The following is a 21,963-nucleotide window of genomic DNA, read 5'->3' on the forward strand; positions in this document are numbered from 1 at the left end:
CCTTAGCAAGATACGGCCTCCAAAACTGAACACAATACTCCAGGTGGGGCCTCACCAACGACTTATACAGGGGTGTCAACACCCCCTTTCTTCTGCTGGTCACACCTCTCTCTTTACAGCCTAGCAATCTTCTAGCTACAGCCACCGCCTTGTCACACTGTTTCGTTGCCTTGAAATCCTCAGATACTATCACCCCAAGATCCCTCTCCCCGTCTGTACCTATCAGACTCTCACCGCCTAACACATACGTCTCCTGTGGATTTCTATTCCCTAAGTGCATCACTTTGCATTTCTTCGCATTGAATTTTAATTGCCAAACCTTAGACCATACTTCTCGATACCCTGTCCTCACTTGGATTCCAGGGCTCTGTCCTTTCCTGGTTCTCTTCCTACCTCTCCCTCCGCACCTTTAGTATTCACTCTGGTGGATCCTCTTCTACTTCTATCCCTCTGCCTGTCGGCGTACCTCAGGGTTCTGTTCTTGGTCCCCTCCTCTTTTCTATCTACACTTCTTCCCTTGGTTCATTAATCTCATCCCATGGCTTTTCCTACCATCTCTATGCTGATGACTCCCAAATCTACCTTTCTACCCCTGATATCTCACCTTGCATCCAAACCAAAGTTTCAGCGTGCTTGTCTGACATTGCTGCCTGGATGTCTCAACGCCACCTGAAATTAAATATGACCAAAACCGAGCTTCTCATTTTCCCCCCCAAACCCACCTCCCCACTCCCCCCGTTTTCTATTTCTGTTGATGGCTCTCTCATTCTCCCTGTCTCCTCAGCTCGAAACCTTGGGGTCATCTTTGACTCTTCTCTCTCCTTCTCTGCTCATATCCAGCAGACCGCCAAGACCTGTCGTTTCTTTCTTTACAACATCCGTAAAATCCGCCCCTTTCTTTCCGAGCACTCTACCAAAACCCTCATCCACACCCTTGTCACCTCTCGTTTAGACTACTGCAATCTGCTTCTTGCTGGCCTCCCACTTAGTCACCTCTCCCCTCTCCAGTCGGTTCAAAACTCTGCTGCCCGTCTCATCTTCCGCCAGGGTCGCTTTACTCATACTACCCCTCTCCTCAAAACCCTTCACTGGCTCCCTATCCGTTTTCGCATCCTGTTCAAACTTCTTCTACTAACCTATAAATGTATTCACTCTGCTGCTCCCCAGTATCTCTCCACACTCGTCCTTCCCTACACCCCTTCCCTTGCACTCCGCTCCATGGATAAATCCTTCTTATCTGTTCCCTTCTCCACTACTGCCAACTCCAGACTTCGCGCCTTCTGTCTCGCTGCACCCTACGCTTGGAATAAACTTCCTGAGCCCCTACGTCTTGCCCCATCCTTGGCCACCTTTAAATCTAGACTGAAAACCCACCTCTTTAAAATTGCTTTTGACTCGTAACCACTTGTAACCACTCGCCTCCACCTACCCTCCTCTCTTCCTTCCCGTTCACATTAATTGATTTGATTTGCTTACTTTATTTATTTTTTGTCTATTAGATTGTAAGCTCTTTGAGCAGGGACTGTCTTTCTTCTATGTTTGTGCAGCGCTGCGTATGCCTTGTAGCGCTATAGAAATGCTAAATAGTAGTAGTAGTAGTACTTCCTCAGATCCTTTTTCATGTTTTCCACTCCTTCCCGGGCGTCCACTCTGTTACAGATCTTAGTATCATCTGCAAATAGGCAAACTTTACCTTCTAACCCTTCGTCAATGTCACTCACAAATATATTGAACAGAATCAGCCCCAGCACCGATCCTTGAGGCACTCCAATACTCACCTTTCCCTCATCCGAGCGAATTCCATTCACCACCACCCTCTGGCGTCTCTCCGTCAACCAGTTCCTAATCCAGTTCACCACTTCGGGTCCTATCTTCAGCCTTTCTAGTTTATTTAAGAGCTTCCTGTGGGGAACCGTGTCAAAAGCTTTGCTGAAATCTTAAGTAGATTACGTCTATAGCTCGTCCCTGATTCAATTCTCCTGTCATCCAATCAAAGAATTCAATGAGATTCGTCTGGCACGATTTCCCTTTGGTAAAACCATGTTGTCTCAGATCTTGCAACTTATTGGCTTCCAGGAAATTCACTATCCTTTCCTTCAGCATCGCTTCCATTACTTTTCCAATAACCGAAGTGAGGCTTACCGGCCTGTAGTTTCCAGCTTCTTCCCTATCACCACTTTTGTGACAAGGGACCATATCCGCCGTTCTCCAATCCCTCGGAACCTCGCCCGTCTGCAAGGATATATTAAACAAATCTTTAAGAGGACCCGCCAGAACCTCTCTGAGCTCCCTCAATATGCTGCTTTCAGCACTTGTTAGCTTTTTAAGCTTGTAAAGTTACACGCATTGTTATAGAATCCGCTTGAATTTCGGTGCGGATCTCTAGGCGCTCTATATAGAATCTGGGGTTATGTCTTAGAAAGCCAGGAGAAATGTCTTCTGGTGCAAGCTACAAAAGGAAAATGCACCAGCTTCCAATAGTCCTTCAATTAAAAACACCATTTATGCCAATGCAAGTACTAACTTCTCAGAAAATTGCAAACAGAATAGAATACCACTGCTCAACTTGTCTGTAGGATGCCACAATTTACAAAAGCATCTCCTTTACAGTTAAAATTACATTGGCTTCCAATAGATGCAAGAATTACCCTTAAACTTTGCATATTTGTCTTCCAAATCCTATACGATATGTCGTCGTCTTATGTGTATCACTTAATAGAATTGCCATTATGTACCCCTCCGAAGGGACACCACCTTGTAGAGGTGGAAGGGCTTGTGTGTTTCAATGACTTAGAGGGCTATGCTGAAGGGTTACCCATATCAGACAGGCCTCTGAGGAGAAACCAGAGTGTCCCAAACTGGGAGAGTGGTAAGATGGTGACCTGAAGTTCGTATGCCCAACGGCCCAGCTGCTCTCTGAAGTTTCGTCTTCTTTACGTAAATTTCCTCTCTGCAAATGCAGTTACCTTAACTGAGAGGAAGGGGACAACCGGCGGTCAGCCGCTGATGGCCAGCGTTTTATCCCCTGAGCAGCAAGTGCGGGACCGCTGCGCGACGAACTGCCCGCAGATGAAAGGGTTGGCGAGTCCTTTGATTAGCGCAAGCGAAGGAGCGTCAACGCTCTTGGACTTGGAAAAAACAACTCCATCGCTCCCGAATTATTCAACCACCATGTCCAAAGGAGTGGAGGAGTGAGTTAGAGGTATATGCTGAAACGGAGGACTTTTACAGCAGAACCCGAATCGGCGGAACCACTACAAAACAACTTGGAGTTTTTGGCTCCCGTGGAGGTTACATTGAATACCATCTGGAAGACGCTTCGGGACCTAATGGTGGCAGTAAATAATTTTGTTTCAGATATAATTTTATTAGAGAGTTACATGGACAATTCAACTGAACCGTTTGACAGTAAAAAATTGATATAACAAATGATTCTACCTGAGCAAGAAGTGGTTATGATAATAGACCAGAACTTTTGAATAATAAAATTAATATTATTATAGATGATTAATATCAAGATTATTGTTTTTCCGGGTATGACTCCTAAAGTTTTCCTCAGAAATATTTCCTCAAATTATTACTTTAAAAGGAGTGAAGCCTTTGAAAACTGGGATTACTTTAATCAGTGAGATTTGAATTAGAGACTTAAGTATATGTATTGTTAAATAACTTCTGGTTTTTAAAAGAGAAAGAATGTAATCAGATGTATTATTTCTAACTAATATTGGACAATAAGTATGTTTTTCAATGAAATGATTTGACTATACACCGTATTGGCCTTGAAGAAGCCAACCAGATGAACAATGTGGAATAATGAATTAGACGAGTAATATCTGGGGATAATCAGGTTAATACCACGGGTTTTTTTTCTGTTTACTGTTTAATTGATCTCCTTATCTTGTTTCACTCTCTCTATTTAGTGGTCTAAGGAAGAGAATAGAATTACCTGACTGAAATAATTCCTACATATTACTTTCTCTGTATTTCCAGCAAGTTGTTTTATCGCTTGTAAAAATTTAAATGGTTATAAATAAAAATTTTAAAAAAAATTGCCATTATGTAATGCAACAGCAAATTCGAGAGACCACCTAAGTCTTCATTACCCTTGTTGCAAGAATTTAATTTACAAATCAATTCATACAGTGGGTTTTATATACCAAAGCACTAAAAAATGGAACTCCTTACCCATACAACATGATTTTTTTGCAAATTGCTAAAATCATTACTAGGAAGTTAAATGATTTTATCATACTGGTCTGCGTCATACTGTTCTATAATCACGCTTTTTGTTCCATTACAATTTTATAATTCTTGTACTTATTGTTTATTGGAATTATCTAATTGTATATCACCGTTACTTTGTACGTAAGCCACATTGAACCTGAACTTGCTTGGGATAATGTGCGGTATAAATGTCCTAAATAAATAAATAACGGACACAAGTTTTCTTTTCCTCTTTGTTCCCCTTTTGTCTTTGTTTTTGCTCTTTTACTTTCCCCTCCCCACCTCACAGTTTGTTTGATACCTAATTTGTCATTTTGAGAGTGATTTTATAAGAGTGTGTGCACTTTAAGTGCTCAAGTACCCACACATTGGTGGTCACATATGCAGATAAATGACCGCATATAAAATAGCAAATGGTGCAAAAGTGCTCCCTTTGGAATGATGGCATGTACTTTGTCAGTGGGCGTGTGGGGGTGGAGTATATGCAGAGCATATAAGTATGTGCATAGATAATAAAATATCATAATTTATGCACATACATAAAAAGTATTGATTGGATATTTACCCAAGCTCTAGGGCTAATGTAAACATTCATGTCTTTAGGGTAGGCGTATTCTGGAGTGACAGAGTCACAATACACACAGTTATTTGCATTTGAACAGCTATGTGGGCTCATCATAGCCAACCTCTATACCTCATACTGGAAGGCAAGGTTAGACTAGAACCAGGGACTCCAGAATCTCTTTCTGTATAGCAAACAGGAGAAAAAAATTGGAGGTCCTGCTACATCTAGAGAGAAAGAGAAAATGTGTGTGTCTTTTGTCAGACAGCCAGGAGTAACCACTTCTGCTGCAGTACATTTTTCAATCTGCATACAACCAATGTAAGCTCTCTTCTTCATCTGCAATTCATAAGTATTGTGCGTACATAATCCCTGGTTTTCTACCTGTGGCGCTCCAGTATGTTTTCTTATATACTTTTCTTTACCTGGCTAATGTATTCATGCGTTTTCATTCCGAAGCAGAGGAATTGAAGGACAGACTTCAGTTTGCTTAGGGAAGCTTAGACCCCTTCTGCTCCTCTCCCCCTCAGGTGTGAAAACAGAGAATTCTTCAGATGACTCCAAGCTGTGCATTTGGAACACAAAGCTGTGGCAGACAGATGGATTGTGGGTATTATGTTGCTTCTAGCCAAAAAAAACCTTCAGTTCAGCACTCATGGCTCAGTACATCAAATCATCTATAAAATTATTTTTCCAGACCAAGCCTACAGTTATGTTAGATTGATTCCTCTGAATGAGTAACTAAAACAAGTTAAAATCCATCAGTTTCCTCACATTCATTTAAAAATGAATTTAGTTGACTCTAAATAGACATTTGTTTTTATCGTCTTGAAGAAGTGACTTTTATGCCATTAAAAAGCAGTTTAATGTATCTATGTGGCGCCCTAACTTGAGCACTACATAAAGATTAGTAAATAAGACCCCATTAAAAATACTTATAATGTAAGTAACATGGCTCCCAATAGCCTTTCTAATGTCCATTAATGCTTATTCAGAGAATCCAAGCTCATTTTACTGAGCCATTTAGTCAAACCGTGTGATTATTTAGAAAGTTAATTCATGCATACTAAAATCTAGCCTAAGTAATGCAGAGGGTAGGAGGTAAAACTCTGTGGAGACGATAGTCCTTTTTGTTATTTAATGATCAGCTGTAATTAACTTGCAAATTTGAAATAATTAGAACAAATTAAAGGTATTTAACTTGGCCTCCCCAAAGAAAAATTCAAATTGCACCAAATGTGGCTTTAAATTATTCAGGTCTCTGAGGCCTCCACTCCTTTTATTTATTTATTTATTTTACAGTGCCTTTTTATGATAAGAATACCAAGCTGCATTTTGTCAGAAAGCATCCCATCAAGTAATTGTTCTTTATGTCTAATAAATGACAGCTATTCTTCTCTGTAAAAGTGCTCTTCTCTCCCAAGACAGCATCAGCATTTCTGTGGCATTTTAATTCAATAAAACAAAAGGTTAATGTTTTTTTTTTCCAACTTTTTAAGGAGTGCAAATAATAAGCAGTTATTCGGTCTTGAGTGACATTTTGAAACTTGCCATTTAGACTCAGCAGGGCTGTCGCGATATGAAATTGACAAAATGAAACATTTCAACATCATCCGCTGCTGTTTTCCCATTTTATGTGTGTAACTATCCTGCAAGGAGGAAAAAAAAAAACCAAGCGTGGAGTGTTGATGCATGTCATGTCTACAGGATAGTAACCTTTCAACATGCTCTGCTATTTCAGAGTAGATACATTCATCCTTGTTGAACAGAGAAAGCATTCCAAGGCAGGGGAGCACAAGGCTTAATTTGCTCTAACACTGGCTGGTATTGGTACCTTCTTGTTCAACCACTTCTCAAAGTGTCATTATAAGTCTGTGAGGCCTCTAGGGCATTAAAAAAAAATTAGTAAATAGATAAAATTAGAAATTACTTCACAGAGCACGGGGTCATTTGTTCAATTGTGAACGGCAGTCATGGATTTATGTAGCGCTGTATTCAGGTGCCTTGAAAAGTCTCAGTGAATTCAAGGGGGTCTGGTTGAAAATGTGGATAGCCTGTGGTCATTCTTGCCTATTACATTTGAATGAACAGCAATGTAAAAAGTATACTGTAGATTTAGGTCATAACCAGGGTAACATTTTTACCAACTATACAATAGGTTCTATTTATATATACATTTGTGTTTTGAATAAGGGCTGGTTTAAGGTTGATGCTGCCTCAAAGGGATTTAGTTAAAATAAATGGGAAAATTGCCTTTAAAAGTAGACGGGGAAAGGTGGCCTGAGACAGAAAGAAGCAACGTATGATCTGGGCTAGCTTAACTTATAGGTCCAATAACATCACAAGCTCAGGCATTTGGCATCGTTTGTCTCCAAAACTCTGGGCCAGAGCCTCACCTGGACCTTAGCTTAAGCCGGCCCTGCTAATACCCATGATTGGAGGATGTATAAATGCCAACTGAGAGATTATTTTGAACAATACATGTATTGCCCTTCTGAAGTAAGAAACACACATATATTTTAAAATCTGCCTACATCATTTCCATTGAATCTGTTTGCATTATGTTTATATAAGTGGTAGTTTAATATGTAAAATGCCGCCTAACCCTTCTAAAATGATCACCTAAGTGTATTACATAGAGACTGAGAAATGCTATCTAATCTTGTATCAAATAGAGATTTCAAGACCCTTGTTTCGGCAATGTGGATGATCTCTTAATAAGCTTAATTACTTTTTGAAGCGCCATTTGAAAAACATGTCAGAATGAGCAAAGCCTCATCCCATGGCACTGCTAATGTTCTGTTTATCCCTACTGATCTTTTCCTCAGCCAGTTTTTGATCTCATCAATATATTTACACTGGGTACAGCGTCACAAAATAGCTTTTTCTGCCAGTCACACTGCAGCTTTCAGCCAGCAGCATCAGGGGCTAAATATAATATACTGTTTCTCAAGCCTGTGGCTAAGAGTTAAGTTGTCCTTATTTTCCTAGTCCTTTTCAAACCCCAGTGACCAGACACAGTACAATGAGGCAGAAAGACAGGCGCCTGCTGCTAGTGTGCAAACCCTATGCCAGCATTCAGAGGAAGGCAGCAGCACAAGAGAAAGCATTGGCACTGATATAAAAACAAAAAGTAGCAGATACCAAGCTGCATGGAGAAAGAACTGAATTTACTGAAGAAAGACTTCATGAGGAAAGCTCTGCAACTGTGCTTCTGCTAGAGCTGCTGGCTGCCAGAGGGAGCACTGCATGACTTGCCACTCTGCTAGAGAACCGTCAGAAGAAGGGAGGTTTTGGATAAAGAGAGAACAGAGATCCTCTGTTCTGCTGGAGAGAAGAAAGGAGAGATGTTGAGCAAAGGAGGAAGAGAGAAAGAATGTAGTTTTGTGGGACAGAGGAAGGAGAAGGGGGACTTGGGGGGGGGGAGTAAATACTGGACACAGAGAATGCTGTGCAAATGAAGGGGAGAGACATAGGGACTTTGGGAATAGGTAGGAAGGGGGTGTGAGAGAGAGAGAGGTGCACAGTCATGGGGGGAAGGCCACAAGACAGGTGAGAGAGAAGATGGATGGGGAAGACAGGGGTAACTGCTGGGCAGAAGAGGCTAGGAATGGGAATACTGGACAAAATGATAGAGCAGAAAGGAAATAGAAGGTGTAGTCATGGGAGAGAGAAGACGAGAAAGAAAAGGAGAAACATAAATGGCTGAAAAAGGATATACAAGGCATGGAGAAGGCAGAGCAAGGAGAGAAAGAAGGGCATAGGACTTGGTGGACTGAGAACTGGACATGGAGCAAAAAGGGATAAAGAGATGAACATGAGTCAAGGAAGAGGGCAAGAAGTCAGCCAGTACTGCTTTGCTAGGACAATTGCAGCAGGCTCGGAAGAAGTCATAGTTTGCTGTCTTGATCAACTTTTAGAAAGGGTAGGAAATGGGGGGACACAGGGGACCTGCCAGCTTGTAGAGAGTGGAAAGAGCCCAGGGTAGAGATTGGAACATGGAAACCCCTTGATCATTGGATTCATGAAGGGTAGGATTAGGGTGTTTTGGGGTGTCACCAAACCTCGTGTTTGTTCTTGTGTCAGGGGTGAGATGTGTGAGTTATATTGGTTCTGCTGAGTCCCTATCATTTTTCTTTTCTTTTTTTTTTCTTTATTAAGTTTATATTACATTCAGTCATACAACTTAAATGTCAGGAAGAAGGAAACATAAATGACCATTAGGTTATTTAACATTTTTTTTCTTAAAAATTTTATTTATTTTATTTTTCTTACATTTGTACCCTGTGCTTTCCCACTCATGGCAGGCAATGGAGGGTTAAGTGACTTGCCCAGAGTCACAAGGAGCTGCCTGTGCCTGAAGTGGGAATCAAACTCAGTTCCCCAGGACCAAAGTCCACCACCCTAACCACTAGGCCACTCCTCCACTCCTATCATTTTTCTTGTATGGGATCTGAAGGACTAAAGATCATAGAGGCACATAAGATATATATTTCCTTACCTTTATAAATCGCCTTTCCAGTCAAATGTTTAGGGAAGAATACAGAACAGGCAGCATATATTTCAATAAATATTTGGAGTGGTTAATTTTTATTGACATTTTTTGTGATTTTGTATTATTTATTGTGTTTTATCTTATTGTGAATTTGTTTCATTATTTGTAAATTGCAATAATTTGTTGGAAAGTAATCTTTAAATGAAATAAAGAAATAAAATAAGTATGACATAAAGCAATAAATATATACAAAGTGATAACAGTCACTGAAGACAAAAAGTTCAAAATCACTAATTAAAATATAAAACTGTATGCAACAAAAAACACAAATGCATACACTAATTAATTTAAAAAATACAATCCCAAGCAATCACCATGCTTTACATATTTTCTAAACTGTAAATACCCCCCCCCCCCCCCACACACACACACACACCCACCATGTGGAATTCCATAATCTGCAATATAGAAAAGACTTTTTTAAATCTCTGTCAGTTTAACTTCATTCAACTAAGGCATATCGAAACAGGCCTCCTGAGAATATGTAGAGCACAACTGTAGTCATGACAAGGGATATAAACTCATGTACTCTGACAAGAGTTTATATCCCTTTAAATCCATCTAGCTTCCTGAAACCTAATTGTAAGTACTTCTTTTGTAGAACACCAATATCTAGCAAGATCTTCAAAAATCAACTTGGAAGCAACAGCACAGGAAGGAAAATAGCCTGCTTCAGCGCAGGTTCAGAAGAAGAGGCATTGTGGGTGCACAAAAAAAAAGAAACAGTCACAACAGAAAAAGGTAAATCAAATTTATACCAAAATTACAGTTTGATAGGTTTTAAATAGTTGTGATGGGCATGATTGCCCTATCCATTTGACTTTTCCCCACCACATCTGCCAAATACCTTCTTCCCGTATTATAAATATTATAAGCCATAAAACTATAATGCTTTGTCATCTTCTGATCACCGATCTCTCCCTCTCTCTTCCTGTTTCTCACCTCACTCCCACCATTTCCCCTCCTTTTCCCCTTGAGACTGCTATGTTTCATTTTTATATTCTGATGCTCCTCAATGAGTGGTATATCAAGTGTCTAATCAACTTGAAATTTCGTTTTGCTCATACTGGCCTGAGCAGAGGAAGAAAATTCTGACCTTAGAAAGCTACTCAAAATGGAGGCAATTCTATAATTGAGCACCTCTGTTTAGGTACCCTGAGGCTGCATAGTAGGTGCCTATTCTATAACGCAACCTAAATGCCTAAGTTCCACTATAGAATACCAGCATAACTCAGTGTCAGCATGCCTAATTTCCTTAGCACCTACAGCAGATGAATCCAGAGACTTGTAGATTGTGACCATCTACCAGTATGTGGAGATAGAGAGCACTGAACTCTGTCCTATAGGATGGTATGTTCCTTGGTTAGTCTCTATCTCCAGCAGGCGGTGGACGATCTGTCACAAAATCCTGGTTTCATCTGTGTTGTGGCTCCTGTTTTGAGTTTCCTGGTTCAGTTGAGCTTGAGTGTTTAGGCTAAGCAGTGCCGGCTTTAGGGCGTACACCAGGGTGCCAGGTCCTTCCCACCCCCCACCCCCACCCCTATACAGACACTTTCTCCTTTCTCCTTCCTCACAAAATCCCTCAGTCTTTACTCCTGGGATGGCTAGCACACTGGAAGCCGTCTAAAGTGTTCACTGTACATGAGGCTATGCACAAGCTTCCAGTCTCAGGATGGCCTGGGCCACGACTCTTACATTACCTCAAGTTGATTCTTTGGTGGCTGCACTTCGCTGCAAGCACATGCAAACAAACACACGCACAGACCACTCTGCTGACGGAGGGTGGAATGACCTTAAAGAATATGCAGGATGAGACATTGAGATCTTCTTCACCTGTCCCTGGCCACGGCCGCACAGCATGGTCGAGCCTAACGGCTGCTCCCAGGTCACAACAGATGTGATGTAATGGGGCAATTTAACAAATTGAAGAGTAGCAAATCACCAGGACCGGATGGTATACATCCCAGAGTATTGATAGAATTGAAAATTAACTTGCCTGTTCCCCTTTAGCCCCCGTACTGGTGTTTTCTTTTCCTTTCAAGTCTAGGGCATCTCTTTCAGTTTCAAGCAATGCTGTTTGGATTAGCTATGGTGCCCAGAACATTTGCTGAGGTTGTGGTGGTAGCCACCTTCCTGAGAAAAGAGGGAATCAGAGTGCATCACTCTCTGGACAACTGGATGATCAGGGCCTCATTGGAGCAGACAAGTTGTCAATTGACTACCTGGGTCATGGCACTTTTGCAGTCTCAAGGTTGGGCTATCAATCTGCACAAGAGTCATCTGGTTCCAACACAGACTTTGGAATATCTGGGAGTATGATTCTAAGTGATGAAAGTACTATTCGAAGTGACCCGCGGCCAGGTATCTTTCCCAGAACAGAGAAGACACAAGCTTTGAGAACAAATTCACTGCTTATTGTGAATTCCGAATCCCTGAGCTTGGGATTATGTTCAGGTGCTGGGCTCTCCAGCAGGGTCCTTGAAGGTGGTTTCTTGGGGTGGAGCTCCTATGCATCCGCTCCAGCAGTCTTTCTTCTTCTCCCAGTGGTTGCCGGTTTCTTAGGGCTACAATTAACGTCTCGTGTGGAGACCTCTGGCAAAGCACAGTATGTCAGGGTGGCTTCAACTGAACAAGCTCCTCCGAGGTGCGTCTCTGGCTTCTTGTCTTTGGATAGCTGTAATCACAGATACGAACCTGACAGGTTGGGGAGCCCACAGTCTTTAATACTCTGCTCGAAGTCTGTGGAGCCACTAAGCAACGCTGTGGCAATCCAGTTGGCTCAGATTCAGAGTGGTACACAATGCTTTTCAAGCCTTTCAATCTGTTCTTTAGGGTAAGTCAGCTCGGGTTTTCTTAGTCCACATGATGGCAGAGGATTCTATCAACTGGCAGGGCGGCACTCAATGTGTCTTTCTCTGGCAATGGAGGCACACCTTCTGTTTCACTGGGTGGAAAGGCATTTGCAGCAGCTTTCAGCTGCCCACCTAGAGAAAACTCTCAACGGGCAAGTAGGTTTCTACAGCAGTAACTCCTTGGACCCAACGGAATGGGAGCTGGAGCTTGACACCTTCCAGCTAGTAACTCAGAAATGGGTCACTCCCCTAATAGATTTCATGGCAACACGTCACGCTGTCACAGTTTACAGGTTCTTCGGCAGATGATGGGAGGTCAGTTCAGAAGACATAGATGCTCTTCTTCAGCCTTCACTGGAGTCGGCCCAGTTTTATGTGTTCTTGCCATTGCCTGTAAAAGGACAAGGTCTTCACAGAGTCCTTTGTCATCTGGGGTTGGCCCAGAAGGCTGGGATATGTGGGCTTGATTCCTTTTCAGGTAGACAAAACTGTTCACCTTCTGAGTCACGGATTCCTCCATCAGGGTCCCATTTGGATGGAGGATTCCTCCCACTTTGGTCTTACAGCCTGAATGTTGAAAGGCTGAGAATATAAGAATAAACATCTAGTATCCTGTTTCCAACAATTGCCAAGCCAGGTCACAAGTACCTGTTAGAAAACGAAATAGTGGCAAACTTCCATGCTACCATTCCCAGGGAAGCAGTTGCATCCCCATGACTGTCTCAATAGCAGACTATGGATTTTTCCTCCAGGAACCTGTCCAAACCTTTTTTTAAACCCAGATACGCTAACCGCAGTTACTACATTCTCCGTCAAAGAGTTTCAGAGCTTAACTATTCATTGAGTGAAAAAATATTTCCTCCTATATGTTTTAAAAATATTTCCATGTAGGGAAAGGAAAGGATATACTGGCAATATTGTTGCAACTTTACTTCTGGCAGAAAAAGCTCAGCTTTAGCCATTTATGCTCGTGTCTGATGAGTTTTGAAACATGGTGCTCTGAACGGGCGTGGTCTCCGTTTCAGGCCTCTTTGCCACACATATTAGCCTTCTTGCAGGTTGGTCTTAGAAGAGGTCTGGCTTACAACTCTTTAAGGTTTAAGTGGCGGCTCCTACCTGTTATCAGGGTTGGATTCTGGATTTCTTATCCACTTCTTATCCAGATGTGGTTCATTTCTTGAATGGGGCTGGTCATCTTAGACCACCTCTTCGTTGTCCTTGTCCCAAGTGGAACCTTAGCATGGTTCTGCAGGCTCTTTAAAAAAGAAGGCTCCCTTTGACCCTCTGAAGCAGGCTACTTTGAAAGATCTTCCTCTCATATCTCTGCTTCTAGTAGCCGTTGCCTCAGCTCGGGAAGTTTGAGTTACAGTCACTGGGCAGAGTTCCATTCCTTCCTTTCTTCAATTCAGGAGCGAATATTTGTACCTTTCCTTCTTGTCTTCGCAGAGAGGGGTTTCAATTTTTCATCTTAGCCAGCCTTTTTCTGCCCTTTTAAGGATGGGGATTGTAAGACAGATTTTTGCTTGTTCCATTGCGTTGATGTTTGTTGAGTGCTTCTCCGATATTTGAAGCTACCAATGATCTCAGACAGTCTGATCATCTTTTTGTTCTTTTCTCAGGCCTGAATTGGGGACCTGCAGCATTTAAGGTGACTATTTCTCACTGGATTAAAGAGGCTATTGCCTCTGCACATCTTATTTCCTGCAAGGAGCTGCTGGTTTCTCTTTGACCACATTCTCCTAGGGGCCCTAGTGACTTCTTGGGCAGAATCATGAGTTTTTTCCCGCAAAGGTGTAAGTAAAGTAGCTACTTGCTCTTCATTGCATACTTTTTCTAAGCATTATCATCTGAATGTTGTGGCTTTAGCAGACTCTTCTTTTGGCCGTTCGATACTCTCCGTGGGAGTTTCAGATTCCCACCCTTCATGAGGACTGCTTTCCTACATCTCACAAGTCTCTAGATTCATCTGCTGCAGGTGCTAAGGAAGGAGAAATCATGACTTACCTGATCATTTTCTTTCCTTTAACTACAGCAGATTAATCCAGAACCCTACCCTTCTTCAGTGTTCTGTTCTCATGTTTTCTTCATTTCTCTGTTTAGGGTAATGGCTCATTTTGGTGTTAAAATTTTTTGCTGTTTTGTACTATTCATGCTTCTCTGTGAGGAATGGGATCTATTAAGCCTTTTTATTCCTTCTGCTTTGTTATGAGAAATACTAACTAACCAAGGAGCATACTGTCCTATAAGACAGAGTTCAGTGCTCTATATCTCCACCAGTTGGTAGATGATCACAAGCACAAGTCTCTGGATTCATCTGCTGTAGTTAAAGGAAAACATATTATCAGGTAATTTCTCCATTTAGGCACCCACATTTACATCAGTCATAGAGCTGATATAAATGCAGGTGCCTAAATGCTGCAGGGCCATGTATAACTTACAGAATTCTGTAAGTTACCTGTGTAAGTTGGACCCCCCCCCCCCCCCCACCTGTGTCCCATTCAGTTTAATAGCCACCATGGAAATATGCATTACATAAGTTAAACAGAATAGCACTTAGGCACCTGACTTGCACCTTTACATGCATAAGTACATTTACATGGGTGAGAGGTGCACAAATGTGGGCACCTAGGTTATAGACTTGCCCTTAAAATGTATTGTTAGTCCAATAAAAAAAGGTATCATACTTTTTGTTTGTTTTATTAATTTCTTTTTATTAACTATCTTATTTCCCTAATTTTTACCTCCCCCATCTCATCTTCTGCCATCATCCTTTTCTGTTACATTTTTTTTGTGTTGTTTGTTTCTTCACTTACTTTTGGTGGTACTCTTCCACTCCACTTTTTTGTTAATTTATATTTGTTTATTTTGATTTATATGTCATTCATCTTACCCAGCTCTGGGAGGCATGCAATATCAAATTATATCCCAAATTATGTTTTGGGTTTTTTTTAATTATATATTTCTTGTTGCTATTTTTTTTGTTTGTTTTGGACAACAAAGGGTACAGATGGTTTCCCTGGCTTCCAGTATGGGGAACTCTTTTGTTGAGTATAGCTGTTGAACAGTTCTGTAGTTCAGTCTTGCAGCAAACCTACATTAATGTCAACCATATTGAAACAGGTCATGGAGGTGTGAAATACTATGGCCCTTAAAGGACTGAGAGTAACTCTATCCTTCAGTGCAATCACTACTGGCAGAAGAGAAAGCTGAAGAGTTCAGCCTCAAGAAGTTTCGTTTTAAAACTTTCAGCCAGCCGGAGCAACTGGTCTATCAAATGTGCTAGTGGGTTGGGGCATAAAAAGGGTCCATTGAGCTCAGCATTGTGACCAGCCAGGGCACAAGCACCCAGTAGATCTGTTTTTTTATACTTGTTTCTAAGGATAAACAATAACTTCCCCAAGTCTGTCTGGCTAATAGGCTTCTATGGAAATTTTGCCCTGGAATTTTGAATGTCCCTTACCAGTCCCCAAGACCACGTCCTCCAGCAACAGATTCTAAAGCTTATTTGTGTGCTGTGTGAAAAACAAAATACTTTCTACAGTTTTTCACTCTGATGGTTTCATGGCATATTCTCTTGTTTCAGTAGTTGAAAGGTTAAATCAGACTTGTTGAACATGAGACCTGCAGACAGTTTCCAGCTGAGTGAGTCTCTCTGTTCATCCCACAGGAGTGTCAGACATAAAAGTTGCTGGAGCTTGCCAGCATCACTAGCTTGTTAAAAACTCAGGAAGGAACTTCCTTTGCGATGAGCTTGCGATGCCCCAATCATCATACATGACACACTTCCCATGAGTTTTTATCAAGCAGTGCCAGATTAAGATAGCAAGCACTTTTTTTGAGTGTTGCAGCAAATGGCAGGACCCTAAGGTTATATTGAGGTCAGTGGAGCAGCAATAGCTGTACTGCAAGTAAGGATGAGGGATATAAGAAGCAGGGCTAAGGAGAGACAGGATGCTGGGAAAAGTGGAAAAGGCAGGAGAGAGGATGCTTGGGGAAGGAGATAGGAAAGAGAATGCTCTGGGAATGGAGGAGTCAAGAAGATGAATGCCTGTGGAGGAGAGGAGACAGGAGGGCCAAATAAATTAATTGGTTGTAAGAGTAATATTAAGATAAAGAGTTTGTTTTTAAAAAAGTAAAATATACATTTACATAATTAAGAGGCAGATATATGCATGCGTCTCTCCTGAACTCTTCACACCTCATCAGATCACTTAGGAGATAACTTTCAAGATGGGCTTCACCTTTTGGGTGCCCAGATGCCATTATAGAATACTAGTGTAACCCACTATCAGGCACCAAAAATCTAGGCAGCAAGTGCGCATGTAGCTTACAGAAAAGTGCTCCGTCCATGTGAAGAGAGATGGACGCCTGGAATTCCTTCCCAGTGAAGCTGAAGACAAAAGCGGTGATGGAATTCATAAATGCTTGTGATAGACACAAAAGAATCCCTGAATAGAAAGAGGAAAACTTAACACATCAGCAGTTATACGTTCATTTATAATGGGCAGGAACTGTGCTTAGTTGGAAGCTCCAGCAGTGGGGAAGTGAGGCTAATGCTGGATAGACGTCGATGGTTTGTGTCCCATATATGGTGTAGAAGGTATATAACTTTATAGAAAATAAAATACATTGTCCCACACAGGATCAGTAAAATTGGTCTCTGCATAATATATCTTATTGCAATAAGGAGAGAAGACATGGAGAGATGGTTCTCTCCTTCCAAGCCTTCCTGAAGAATGGCATCTAGTGCTTACATTTATTCCCCTTAAACACATATGAGGTAATTGATTCATCTATACAGAATTCCATAGCATCAGCATAACATACTTTTTAGAAGGCTGAACTTAGTATGCTAAAAGTCTAAAGTATAAGGGCATAGGTCAATAGAAAACCTATTACATAGCATTTCTCATCTACGTTTAATAATAGACTAACATGTTTTTCTACAAAATATGTTTTATCTTTCTAAAAGAAGTCATCTATCACAAATACTGGTCAGTTCAGACTTCTTCTAACCTTTCTTATCCAATGGCCTTTATTTGTCAATATAGGTTAAAGAGATCTGCAGTACACTTCTACTTACTGGCCTTCTCTATGGTCAACTAAGCCAGCATTTTGTCAATAGCTCACATAAGACAATTTCTTGCATTTCTTTTAAAGACTAAGATTTTAACTCTTTCTTTCCCAGTTCCACAATTTCCTACTCTCGTCCTAGCGATCTCTATAATGTTTTATCATTTAGGGGCCCTTTTACTAAGCTGCGTAGGCACCTATGCGTGCCCAGTGAGCACCAATTTGGAACTGCCGCCCTGCTACCGCGTGGCCCGAGCGGTAATTTCATTTTCTACATGCGCCATAAAATTTCCGGCGAGCAGTGCTAACCAGGCGGTAATCAGCAGTGTATGCATGCTGACGATTACTACCCGGTTAACGCGTGAGACTTTACCGCTAAGTCACTGGGTGGAGGTAAGGTCTCAGGTCCAAAATGGACGTGCACCAATTTTTATTTTGCTGTACATCCATTTTCGGCCAAAAAGAAAAAGGCCTTTCTTGCAGGTGTGCTGAAAAATGGATCTGCGAGTGTCCAATACGGACGTCTACACCAGTGCAGGCCATTTTTCAGCACACCTTAGTAAAAGGACCTCTTAGTTCTGGTAGCACCATATTACTTAACTGGACTGGGGTAAACATGTTTTTAGCTATAGCCTAGCTAAGGCTGGAGAATAAAACAAAGAAGAATAATTCAAATTATAACCACTTGTATTTAAACTTTCTTCCTTCCTTTTTACTCTGAAGTTCTAGATATCTTCAGAGTTAACTCTACGTTTGTTAAGAGTCATATATTTCCAGCTTTCTTATTCAAAGATTTAATTCTTATAAACCTGCTCTTTTTTCTACATAAAAAGGCCTATTCATTTGAGATTCCATCCTGCCATAAACTTGCCACTCCCATAGGTAATTAGCAACACCCTTCACTTATTCAGGAAATAACTCTGTCCTAAGTTCTCCTAACTATTTTGACACCTTATAAATTCTCCTCTTGCCCTAAGAAAACTAATTTCTTACTATTTCTCCTTTAATAATTATCCTTAAAACCATGAATAAGTTAACAACAACCTTTGTATTTTACTTTACAATGTATGGACAAGGAAAAACATGGTCAAATGTAAACACCATTATACAATCTACCTTTTCAGTTGAAGAAAAAACCTTTCTAGACATAACAATTCTCTAAACAAAAGGAAAAGAGGAAGAACACTATATATATTTCTAGCAAAAACTCTCAATTACAACCCATAACACATAATGACTTATATTATTAGTCAGTGTGGCAATTGTCTGTTATTTATTCCTATCACTAAAGCAGAATAAAAGCTTTAATTCAGGTGCAGAGAAGGGCGACGAAAATGATAAAGGGGATGGGATGACTTCCCTATGAGGAAAGGCTAAAGTGGCTAGGGCTCTTCAGCTTGGAGAAAAGGGGGCTTAGGGGAGATATGATAGAGGTCTATAAAATAATGAGTGGAGTTGAACGGGTAGATGTGAAGCATCTGTTCACACTTTCCAAAAATACTAGGACTAGGAAGCATGCGATGAAGCTTCAATGTAGTAAATTTAAAACGAATCGGAAAAAATGTTTCTTCACTCAACGTGTAATTAAACTCTGGAATTCGTTGCCAGAGAATGTGGTAAAGGCGGTTAGCTTAGCGGAGTTTTAAAAAGGTTTGGACGGCTTCCTAAAGGAAAAGTCCATAGACCGTTATTAAATGGACTTGGGGAAAATCCACTATTTCTGGGATAAGCAGTATAAAATGTTTTGTACATTTTTTGGATCTTGCCAGGTATTTGTGACCTGGATTGGCCACTGTTGGAAACAGGATGCTGGGCTCGATGGACCTTTGGTCTTTCCCAGTATGGCAATACTTATGTACTTATGTAAACTGTGTGACCTTAAAACAATTTAAAAAAAATAGTCAAAAGTTTTAATTTAAGATACCATTTGATTTGTAGAACAGCAGCATTGAAAAAACAACTACTGTACATTTCACTTCTTAGACATAGAAAAAAAAACTTACTTAAAACAAATAGTACAGGTTATCAAGCAAATTAAAGGTTAAGATCTTTTCAGGAAGAGGACTGAATCCCAGTCAAGGGAAAAGGAATATCAGGAAAAGTTATAACAATACTTATATTAATTCTGCGATATTCAACACTATTACAATCGCCTACCCCCCCCCCCCCCAAATATTCCAATAACCTGTTTCTTTTTATAGTGTGACAGAGATCCAAGTACTACCTTAAATCTGCTACTTCAGATAAATTCAGTCTGCTAAAGACAGTAAACCTCACAACACAGGCAAAGCAGATTTAAAACTGGAAATAAGTTAAGGATGAAACATTACTATAACAAAATATCACATGACTGATTAACCTCTTTGATTCTAATGATCAAGCAATACCACTTTAAACCTTATGCTGAATAGGGTCTATCTATAATCAATGACCTAATGTATGTTACAATCCAATTTATTACTCAGGAACCCTCATGCATATGCACAGGTTGTATATATATACCATGATCTGTTCCTTATATGTTATGTTCCATGTATGTTACCATGTATGTATGCACCTTAAAGTAATACCATATGTAATTCTGTTACCCGGAAATGGCAACCGCCATTACGGCAAATGTAAGCCACATTGAGCCTGCAAATTGGTGGGAAAATGTGGGATACAAATGCTACAAATAAATAAATAAAATTACATCACATTGTTAGTAAAGACAACTTTTCACAAAAGTTTAGGGAGCTGGGACAGAAAAACTCATAACACATTCCTTCAACAAGCAGATTCAATTGAAAGTTCACATGAAATAGAAATCACACTTTAAACAAAGGATTTTACAGCTCTCATAAACCAGATAACTTTACATCCATTCAATTCATTCAAACCAACACAGATTTTTTTTTTTTCAGTTTGCATAGCTAGATTTATCTGTAAATACAGCAAAGCACTGGAGCGAAGGCATTTTACCTCCAAGTAACTTCTATATAGAAGAGAAGCACTTACATACGGATAATCAGAAGCAAACACCGGCGCTAGAGGCTGTTAGCACCTGCATTTGCTACCGCCCCATGATCAGAGTCCCCGAGCACATGAAACAACGCGCTCATGGTCTCTGAACGCAACTAGTATGCAAATGCATTCAAACCAGGGCTCTTAGCACAAATAGCATACAAATGCATGCGAAACCTATTCATCCCCAATGATCAGCGACCAGCATGCCAAACCCTACACTGCGGCAAACCCTACACCAGCTCCGTGGGGAGGAATGGTGAGCCCTGTCCAGCATGCATTTGCATTCTAGCAGACCCCCATTCCCCCCAACGAAGCAACCCCCACCAGGAACCAACGACCCCCTCCCCCCCCCCCCCAGCGACAGGGGGCTGGAGGTCCGGCAGACCTCCGGTCACCCCGACGACCCTCCTCCCCCCCCCCCATGTTCAGGGAGGGCTGGAAATCCGGTGGGTCTCCAGCCCCCCTAATTCCCCTTAGCATTTCTAAAAGGTCCATGATGGCCCAATGGGTGACTGACACCCCCCCCCCCCCCCCCAGCGACAGGGGGGGCTGGAGGTCTGCTGGACCTCTGGTCCCCCCCCCGACACCCCCTCCAACACAGTTCAGGGAGGGGGTGTCCCTCCTCTTCCTTTGACGCTGCTTGCAAAATGGCGGCGCCCTGCCCAGTGTATCCTGGGATGCGCTGGGTGGAGCTTCACACCATATAAGTGAGGCCCTTATATGGTGTGAAGCCTCGCCTAGCGCATTCCAGGATACACTGGGCAGGGCTGGGCGCCGCCATTTTGCAGGCGGCGTCGAAGGAAGAGGAGGGATGCAGGCTACCTCCCTCCTCCAACTCAAGATAGGGGGTGGCGAGTAGGGGGATTGACAGTGGACCACCAGGGACCTCTTGCTAATGCTGGGGGTTTGGGGGGGCTGGAGACCCACTGGATCTCCAGCCCTCCCTGAACTGTTTCGGGGGGCCCAGAGGTGGTACCCCTTTCGCTGGGGGGGGGGGGGGGCGGTTGGTCGCCCACTGGGCCACCAGGGACTTTTTAGAAATGCTGAGGGGATTTAGGGGGGGCTGGAGACCCACTGCATTTCCAGCACCTCCTTGAACCTGGTTTGGGGGTCATCAGGGGGACCGAAGATCCCCCGGACCTCCAGCCCCCGTTTTGCCTTGCTTGGGGCAGGGGTAGTTGGGATCTGTTGGTCCCATGGACCTCCAGCTCCTGCGTTAGAGAGGTCTGGGCTTTTGACAGCCCAGACCTGTCAAACAAGTGCGGGAGGATTGTGCTGAGCGCATGCTCAGGCAGAATTCTCCCGCACTTCTACCCCATGATCAGAGATAATTGCATGCTTAAATTTGCATGTCATTATCTTCGATCATAGGTCTAATAACGCCCCGCTCTGTTCCAGCGCTATTTTTATAGCGCTGTTTGAAACAACATGGGGCTTTTGATCATCTGTCCATTAGTGACAATTTACATCTCTGCTAAGAAGTTTTGACTTCTTATCTGTCCTTAACAAAAACCAGACCTTTACTGATAAGCTTTTTTTCTAAAGATTTAGGGGTCCTTTTACAAAGGCGTTCTGAAAAATGGCTTGCAGTTCTGTAAGTGTGGGTTTTGGGTGCGCACAGATCCATTTTTCAGCACGCCTGGAAAAAATGCCTCTTTTTTTTTTTTTTTTGCCGAACATGGACGTGTGGC

At 41.8% G+C, this 21,963-nt stretch overlaps 1 protein-coding gene across 1 annotated transcript in view; it reads left to right on the top strand.

Annotated features, from left to right (window-relative positions):
• Positions 1–21,963, top strand: part of LOC115462840 (protein hinderin-like) — a 394,127-nt gene that overhangs the window by 307,231 nt on the left and 64,933 nt on the right. The window contains exon 8 of the mRNA XM_030192876.1: positions 9,943–10,082. Coding sequence (XP_030048736.1) covers positions 9,943–10,082 — 140 coding nt within the window. The remainder of the gene's footprint in view (positions 1–9,942; positions 10,083–21,963) is intronic.

Source organism: Microcaecilia unicolor, chromosome 2 (assembly GCF_901765095.1).
Source record: "Microcaecilia unicolor chromosome 2, aMicUni1.1, whole genome shotgun sequence".
Lineage (NCBI taxonomy): Eukaryota > Metazoa > Chordata > Amphibia > Gymnophiona > Siphonopidae > Microcaecilia > Microcaecilia unicolor.